Source organism: Tenrec ecaudatus, unplaced genomic scaffold (genome assembly GCF_050624435.1).
Source record: "Tenrec ecaudatus isolate mTenEca1 unplaced genomic scaffold, mTenEca1.hap1 Scaffold_269, whole genome shotgun sequence".
In the NCBI taxonomy this organism is placed as follows: domain Eukaryota; kingdom Metazoa; phylum Chordata; class Mammalia; order Afrosoricida; family Tenrecidae; genus Tenrec; species Tenrec ecaudatus.
Window position 1 is genome coordinate 405,702 of NW_027458864.1, and position 9,436 is coordinate 415,137.

The 9,436-nt window shown below is 42.9% G+C and overlaps 1 protein-coding gene across 1 annotated transcript; it reads right to left on the reverse strand.

The window, feature by feature from the left end:
- Positions 1 to 797: 797 nt before the first annotated feature.
- LOC142436434 (translationally-controlled tumor protein-like) lies at positions 798 to 1,160 on the reverse strand. The gene has a single exon (XM_075540092.1). It carries the CDS (start codon positions 1,158 to 1,160, stop codon positions 798 to 800), a length of 363 nt encoding a protein of 120 aa, XP_075396207.1.
- Positions 1,161 to 9,436: the final 8,276 nt, after the last annotated feature.

A 9,436-nucleotide genomic window follows, 5' to 3' on the forward strand; every position in this document is an offset into this window, starting at 1 on the left:
CTGTTGTTGTTATTGTTGGCAGCCTTCTGAGACTGTTATGGATCTTTCTATACATATTTGGTATATAGAACCCAGTGTGGGTGACTCTATAGAAACTATAGCTACATTAAGGGTTCCTGGTGGGAGATAATGAGGAGTTGCTATCAAGAAATTTAAGCAAAAACAAACAAACAAAAAAGAAATATAAGCCAAAAGAAAATGTTTGAAACTGATAGTCATTTGCATGACAAGATACAACTATTGAATGATGTGATATCTGGATTAGTTCTCAAAATGGTTTGAGGAAAAAGAAAGAATCAGAAAATTCCAAGGCTTCTGCAGGCATACTTTAAAATCCTCAAGGTAACATCTTTGCTTTTCAACACTTTTTTTTGTTGCATTTCCAACTCTTTATTTTAGTTTTGTTTAAATGCATTTTATTTTTAGACAACCTACACGACATTTTTTGTGTTTTTTTCTTAAACAAAAAAAAAAGCCTCTGCTCCAAAAAATCAAGGTCACCGCTCCAAGTCAAGGTCACAAGTCGACGCAGAGCTCATGATGGCATCAGTTCCGTTTGTCTCGGTCCTGGTGTCATGTGGGCGGACCGCAGACAGCTAGGAGGAGGGGCGGTCGGGCGGTCGGTCGTGCGTTGCCCACTGTCAGCACTTCTCCATCTCTAAGCCGTCCTTGAAGAAGATCATGTACGGGGTCCCGCCGCCCTCGCGGTAGTCCAGCAGGGCCACCATGCCGTCGGGAATCGTGTTCTCGCCCTGAAAGAACTGGTACTTCTTGAAATTGGCGAGGATGTGCTTGATCTACTCGGCAGCCCCGGTCATAAAGGGCTTCATGCGTTCCGGCTTCCGCTCCTCCAGCTTGCCTTTGAGGGATTTCATGTAGTCCTTGATGTACCTCTTGTAGGCCTCCTTGGTGAAGCTGGTCTCCTGCAAGTGATGGTTCATGACGATGTCCACGTCGGTGACCACCTTGTGCTCAGGCCCGTCGCCCTCGGGGCCTTCGGCGGACGCGTTGCCGCCGATGAGCGCGTCATAGATGTGGCCTTGGGCCCTGCGGACCATGGTGCCCTCCACTTCCAGACACAGCCCGCCCGTGATCTCCCAGATCTTGTACACGTCAGAGAACAGCTCATCTCGGCTGATGAGGTCCCGGTAGATGATCATGACGGTGGCGAGAGGGCGGTGGCTGCGCTGGCTTCGGGCAGCTCGGAGCTCCAAGAGGACAGCGCTGAAGGGAGCGAAAGTTACAGTTGGCGCTGGGGGAGGGGCGGCCGGCGCAAGGGGAGGGGCATCTGGCAGAAGGGGCGGGGTGCTTTTCAACACTTTCAAGATGTCTTTTGAAGCAGATTTATCTACTGTCATGGTTCACTTGATCTCTTGACTTCTGCTTCCATGGGCACTTATTGTGCATGCAAGCAAGATGTAATCATTGACAATCCCAATATGTTCTAAAATTCTCATTATGCTATGTATTGGTCCAGTCACATAAAATGTAACTTTCTACCCACCCCAATGGGAAGAGAATGACTTTCTGTTTGTGAAAGCCTTACAAGTGTTGTATTTATTTCTTTCATAATGAGCATGTGTAACAGAAAGCATACAAGTCTACTTTTGGGGTGAACTGGGTGTAATCTATATTGAATTTTGAAGATATGGATTTACTTGCTGTATTCAATATAAACAGGGCAAACAGATTGGTATGTACTGCTCACTCTCTATCTCTTTTAAAGCTCAGTACCTATTCGGGGCCCTCATTGTGTTTAAATATCTTAATTATATGCAGAGGTTCATTATCTGTATCAACTTTCTGGGGTCATAATTCTTTGTAGTGTAGTAATTACGTAATGATGTCAGTTTTAGAGTCTGGTCGAGTAGTATGCTCAGTGGGTCTATTAATCAAGAGATGGTGGCTTCAAACTCACCAAGTTTCCAATTGAGAAAGGTGAGTAGTTTGCTCCCATAAAGACATATTTTAGTTTTTATCAAAGTACCTGATACTTCCTCTTGAGTGGAAATGGAATGGTCCACGTGTACTTTATAGGAGAAATATGTGGTTTTTCTAATCCCAGAAAGAATTACAGTCATAAAAACTCACAGGGGCAGTTCTACCTTGTCCTAAATAGTTATTAGTCTGCTCTGATGCAATGGCAGTGAGAATATTTTTACTCTTATTCTGGATTATGGTATATAATGAAAACATTTTCAGTTGCCTGCAGGGATGTGGGTGATTTTTCTGTTTTCCTGATAGTAGGACATGCAATAGGGCCAGTAGTTTGGGGATCCTATTATGGACAGCATTGAGGGAACTAGGGAGCAATTCTAGTCTGTCCAATGATTGGCTATGAGGGGGAATGGACACAGTGTTACTGGGCTTGATTTATTTTATGTTGATGATATAAAATGAAACTCTGATGGATCAGTTGTGATGGTATCATGTGTGAAGACATTCCATGGTAAAGGGATTCAGGCTGTTTGGTAAATCCTTTACTCCCTTCATAAGCTTTCTGAGATAAAGGTAAAGGGATTATCCTGAGGTATAGCAGCACAGCCTTTCATCTATGAAAGCATTATAGAGAATTGAAAAGAGATGTAGGACCTGACTACAGCAAGAAAGGAGACCTGGATCAGAGTTCTTCTGTGGACCAGCAGTCCCTACACAGTGAACCTCCTAGATCCAAGGTAATGTTGAAGCACACATACACATACACAGTGCTACCTAAAGCAAGTTAATCCCACAGATAGTCCAAGCAGACAAGGAACTTGCCCCAGAAGCAACAGAATAAGAGAGGCTTAACCTATGGCTGATAGGCTACGTAACATAAGCCACAGAATTCTACCCACCTAATTTATAAGAAAATACACTTTAAACGGAAAACCCCCCAATTAGTGATGATTCCTTCAAAACACACTTAAAAACTAAGAAAATGTGCTGGACTCTTCTTCAGAGCTCAACACTGAACACATCTGGTTGGATGCCATTTTTGGAAGGGTATTTCCCATCCCTCTTCCCTTTCACGTTCTTCAATGTTATTGAAATCACTTGGGTTTATGGAACAGTCGGTTTTTTGTAATGGGTTAGGTTCTTTATCGGCTTGCTTGGCCAGGATTCTCAGAAGGTTAACGATTATGATAATGTCAGTCTAGGTGACAAGTAATGCCATCACATCCATGAAGAGATTTTCTGTCAGCAGCCAGAAGTGGGAGGTGCTATCCTGGTGGGTGTGGTTTCCCCCAGTATAAATGTAAGTGGATTCTCTCTGTAAGCTGTGCAGATTTGGCCAGGTCCAGGGCCTCACCATACTTGTGCATCTCCAGACTTGAGACAGCATCTTGCCATATTTCCTACATAACTTGGATTCATCCTTCTGCATAGCCTGGGAGGAAGCAGCCTACCGTCCCACGTTCCCATCTTGGATTCCTCTGGTACTCACCTAATTGAGTCAAGAGAGTGGTCCAGAATGATATCTGAGCCTTGAAAGCCTCTACAACTGTGAATTGAAAAGGTGAGTAGTGTGACTAGAATTTTTTTCTAAACATTTCTGACACGGTGTAATGGTGGCGGGATGGGATTAAAAGTGAGGCTTGCTTCTTTAGTAAAGGGCACAGTCTCTGACACTCATGGGGAAGCACTGATTCAATAACAGTCAGTGACTAAAGGTGCGGGGGTGAAGATTTCAGAGAATGGAGGTCACCCACCCACTTGGCCTTCCCTAAGGTCTGACCAGATGCAGCTTACCCTTCATGGGTCAGGATTCCTTTTAGAGAAGATTCGTCAGAATGAGCACAGGGACCCACTCAGCATCTTGGAGCTTCCCATCCAGAGTTATGTTGCAACATGAGGCTTCATCCATTGCCCCTCTGGAGCGGCTGTCCATAGAATTTTCCCACTGTTGTTCATGGCAGCTGTTGCCTGGAGATAGAGGGAGACAGTGAAAGTCATGGTGGAGTCCTGGCTCTTCATCTCGCTGCCCATGGTTGTTCTAGTGACAAACTCACAGGACATCTTTTGCTTGTTAAAGACAGTCTTCATATTCTAAGTTTCCAGAGCTGTTCAAGAACATTTGATATTTGGTTGTGTTTAGTTTACAGTGGCCCATGTTTGTCTGAGAATTGTGCCTCATAGTGTTTTCAAAGGTTATTTTTTTTCAAAAGTCAGTCACCAGATCTATCTGTTAAAGTGTCTCTGAGGAGAAAGGAACCATCTTCTCAGTTAGCTGCTAAACATTGTAACTCTTTGTGTTATTGGGGGTTCCAAGTTTAATTTCACATTTATTCAAGAGGGAAATTGACACCTTGTGTTGTATTTATTTTGGAGGATTTAAAGAATTTTTAAAATTATGGTAAATTCTTCCTTTTAAGCTTCTTGGGTTTGCATTTGTATTTGTTTTGTTTCACTTTCTAGTAAAATTCTCTGACATTTAAGGAAAAGGCATTTCTTTTAGAATGCTGTTGTTGGTGTTGCTGAGATGACTACAAGGTGTGACATAAGTGTGGTTCAACTACAAGCCCAGGGAGATAACATAGAGCTAAATAAGAGACCGTCATAGTATTTTCACATTAGAATAGAGGCGTCTAACATACTAAGAATTGTGTAGGAAGATTTGCATTCTGGTGGTGAGAATAATTTTTTATATAATTCATGAATTCTATTTATGAATCATAAAATGTCTGTTATTGACAAGGTGTTTTAGGCTGTTCATGTTGTTAAGAGATATGGAATTGGTCCAGAATCCTACATACCCTCAGCACTGACTCATAGTTAGCCTATATGAAAATGGAGGAAATACTGGAAAATCCGTGGACATCCTCAAAATTGTAATGTTGAAATGAAATGCTGCAGTTATCATGTCACTCTAGCTTAATGAATTGGTTATACTAAGAAAGTGTTTATACTACACACTGCTATAAAATCTTTGATGTAATCATTCAAATTGTTAATTTGGTCTTCAAATGCCCAATTCTTTATGGGCCATTGTCTTCCTTGCAAAATGCTGACAGAGACCTGCTCTGATCTGCCTTGCAAGATGTTGATCTTAATTACAAGATGCAGGGGGGAAACCTGCCCAGATCTTCCTTGAATGATATCGATTATCTGACTTGTAAGATGGTGACAGAAGACCTGACAAAAGTATTTCTTGCAAGATGTTATTAAGTTTCCTTGCAAGATGGTGGGAAAACATTCTCTTATCTGTCTTACAATATGTCGCTGATACTCTTTTTAAAAGGTGCTGATAGAAGACCTGGTCTGAGCTTCACGGATCTTTTTTGGAAGATGCTGATAGAGGACTGCTCTGATCTTCCTGGCAAGATGTTGCTGGTCTTCCTTGCAAATTGTGAGAGGAGACCTGTTCTGCTCTACCTTGCAAGATTTTGCTGAACTTCCTTGCAAGAAATTGATTGAGACCTGCAATGATCTTCCTTACAAGATATCGCTGGTCTTCCTTAAAGGGTGCTGATAGAAGACCTGCTCTGGTCTTCCTTGCCAAGATGTCGCTGATCTGCTTTGCAATATAGAAGACCTGCAATGATATTTCGTGCAAGATGCTGCTGATCTTCTTCAAAGAAGCTATTAGAAGACCTGCTCTGGTCATTCTTACAAAGATGTGGAAGATATTCCTTGGAAAATGCTGTGAGGAGACCCGCTCTGATCTTTGTTGAAAGATCATTAATTTTAAAATTATTTTTAATATCAGATTTTTATTTTGAAGAATGTTATTTAAAAATACTGGCCAATTAACGTGTCGTGCAAGTCCAAATGTTGACCCGTGTGGGTGTGTGTGTATGTGTGTCTGGTCTAAACCTGAGTTAGACAGAGGAGTCATGGCCAGGCAGGGCATAACTGACAGGCAGACACACAAACTCAGATGGTCCAAAGAAAAAACAGCATAATCCGGTGGTAGGCACAACATGCCAATAATATAGACCTAGAAGCAGCTGCTGCATGAGATGACCTGGAAAGCTTTTTCGCGCAGTACTCTTCCAGAAAATTGTTCCCAGCACGACTCCCAATGCACAGAGGGGAGGATCTATTTTGTGAGTGGGATCAATCTGATGTGCCCTTCCCTGAAAACGCCACTGATTTCCCTGCAAAATTCTGATAGAAGACATGCTCTGATCTGCCTTGCAAAATTTTGCAGATCTATCTATCAAGATGGTGGGAGAAGACCTGCCCAGATCTGGCTTGAAATACGTCATCAATCTGGCACTCAAGATGGTAAAAAAGGACCTACTATGGTGTTCCATAACAGGTCGCTAATCTTCTTTGCAAAATGCTGGAAGAACCTACTGTGATCACTTTTTCAAGATGTCGCTGATATCTCTTAATGATGATGAGAGAAGGCCCATTCTGATATTCCCTGATCTGCCTTGCAAGATGCTGATAGAAGATCTGCCATGATTTACCGTGCAAAATGTTGCAGCTGTTCCCTGCAAGTTGCCAGAACCAACCTGCTCTGTTCTGCCTTGCAAGTTTGTGCTGATCTTCCTTGGAAGATATCCCTGGTCTTCCTTAACAGGTGCTGAGAGAAGACCTGCTCTGATCTTCCTTTCAGGATGCTTCATATCTGCCTTGCTAGATGCTGATAGAAAACCTAGTAATATCTGCCATGCAACATTTTGCAGATTTCTTACCAAGATGCTGATACAATACTTGCTTGGACCTTCCTTGCAAGATATGCCTGGGATTCTGATTTTTCATGCATCATTTTGCTGAACTTCCTTGCAAGATGTGCCTGGCCTTCTGATTTGCGATGCAAGATATTGCTGATTTTCCTTGCAAGATGCTGATACAAGACCTGCTCTGATCTTCCTCGCAAGGAATCCATAATCTTGCTTTAGTTGTGCTGAGGAAAGACCCGCTCTGATCTTTCTGGCAAGATTTTGCTGATCTGCCTTGTAAGATGCTGACAGAAGACCTGCTCTGACTTGCCTTGCAAGATGTCGCCGATCTTCATTGGAAGATGTTGAGAGATAACCTGGTTTGATAGTCCATGCAAAATATCCCTCGTCTTCCTTAAATCGTGCTGAGATAAGACTTGTTCCAATCTTCTTGCAACACGCTTCTGATCTGCCTTGCAAGAAGGTGATGGAAGACGTGCTCGGATCTTCCTTGCAGATGTGGATCATCATGTTTGCCATATAGAAGACCTGTGCTGGCCTTGCTTGCAAAATGCTGCAGATCTTCCTTGGAAAATGCTGATAGGAGAGCTTCCCTGGTCTTCCTGGCCAAATGTGACTGATATTCCTTGCAAGATGCTGGGAGGAGACCTGGTCTAATCTACCTACCAAGATATTGCAGTTTCTCCTTAGAAGATGCTGATAGAAGACCTGCACTAATCAACCTTGCAAGACATCAATGATATGCGTGGCAAGATAGCAGACCTGCTCTGATCTCCCTTGGATGTGGCTACTGATCATCCTTGTAAGATGCTGAGGGCAACCTGAGGGAGATGTTCCCAAGTGCGCATGCATCTCCTTCAACGTGTCTGAGCCCAGTTCAGGCTTCAGAAGGCCTACAGGTGGGTGAAAAATTATCGCTCCTACTCTCTGGAAAATTTTGGGTATGTATGGATAGGGTTCACTTCTCCTTTTACTCTTTTAGGTTTGCTTCAAAAGGTTTGTGGGAAAAATAGGACTTTTATCAATATTTCAATATTGCACAACAAGACCCTGGCATAAGCAGAATGCTACGCCCTTAGAGAGACATGTGTGGGGGGGCCCTTAATGTGTGTGTGTGCTTGCACATCATATAGGGTTGTTTGCGTAGCATGGGTTTTAGCAAACACCTCAAGAGTCTGTCAACCAGTGGTGTAGGTCATGCAACCAATGTGGTACATTCTCATGTGCTTATTTACATATGTTTGTCAAACTCACCCTGCTCATAAGGAGTTCTGCATGCTGTCGACCTGCTCTGGCTCCTCTCTGGTGAAAAAGTTCACCTCTTCTTACTGCGGAATATTATGGGTGCTCTTTCATTGTTCAAAAGTTTCATGATTTTTTAATTATTAATTTTAACATCGGGTTTATATGCAGAATAATGTTTTTTAAAGATCCTGCTGGATGTTCCTGTTGGATGTACGCAATGTTGACTCCTGTGCGTGTGTATGTGTGTGTTTGTGTGAGTGTGTGCATGGGATTGCACATCACAAAAGAGTCTTTTTGTAGCGTAGGATTTACCAAACACCTTGGAAGTCAGTCTAGGTCAGGCAAACACTGTGGTACCTTCTGATATGCCAATTTACATGTCTTTATCAAATTGGTGCTGCTCCTAGGAGCAGTGCAGGCTGTCAAACAACTCAGGCTACTCAATGGCTAACAAATTCACCTCCTCCTGCTGTGCAATAATTCTGGGTCGGTTTCATATCTCACATGTCTCAGGATTTTCTTTAATTATTAATTATAAAATCAGATTTTTATGTTGAAGAATGTTATTTAAAGAAATTGGCCGATTATCTTGCCGTGAAATTCCAAATGTTAACTGGTGTGTGTGTGTGTGTGTGTGTGTGTGTGTGTGTGTGTGATTGTATGCTGTAATCCTGAGTGAGACAGATGACTGACGACCAGGCAGGGCTGTACCGACAGGCAGACATAGAAATACAGGTGGTAAAAAAAACACAACAAAAAACAAAGCCAAATCTGATGGTAGGCACAACGTGCTGATAATACAGTCCTAGAACCAGCTGCTGCATGAGATGACCTGCAAAGCTACTTCACACAGTACCCTTTCTGGAAAATGTTTGCAGCACCACTCCCTAACCCACAGATGATAGGATCTTCCTTGTGAGATGGGATCAATCTGATGTGCCCTTCCTTGAAAACGCCACTGATCTTCCCTGCAAAATGCTGATAGAAGACCTGCTCTGATCTGCCTTGCAAAACTGCTGATCTATCTAACAAGATGCTGGGAGAAGACCTGCCCAGATCTTCCTTGAAAGATGCCGTCGATCTGCCATGCAGGATAGTGACAAAAGACCTAATATGGTGTTCCTAGTAAGAGGTCGCTAATCTTCCTTGCAAGATGCTGGGAGAACTTCCTCTGAACTCTCTTTCGAGATGTCTTTCATATTTCTTAATGGTGCTGAAAGAAGTCCTACTCTGATCTTCCCTGATCTGCCTTGCAAGATACTGATAGAAGACTTGCCATGATCTCCCTTGCAAGATGCCGGAAGAAGCTGCTCTGAATTGTCTTTCAAGATGACCTTCATATTTCTTAAGGGTGCTTGTAGAAGGCCTACTCTGATCTTCCCTGATCTGCCCTGCAAGATGCTGATAGAAGACCAGACATGATATTCCTCCCAAGTTGCTGCAGCTCTTCCCTGCAGGTTGCCCATGAAAAACTGCTGTGAACTGCCTGGCAAGATATCTCTGGCCGCCCTTAACAGGTGCTGAGACAAGACCTGCTCTGATCTTCCATGCAAGTTATCCCTGGACTTCCTTTAGAG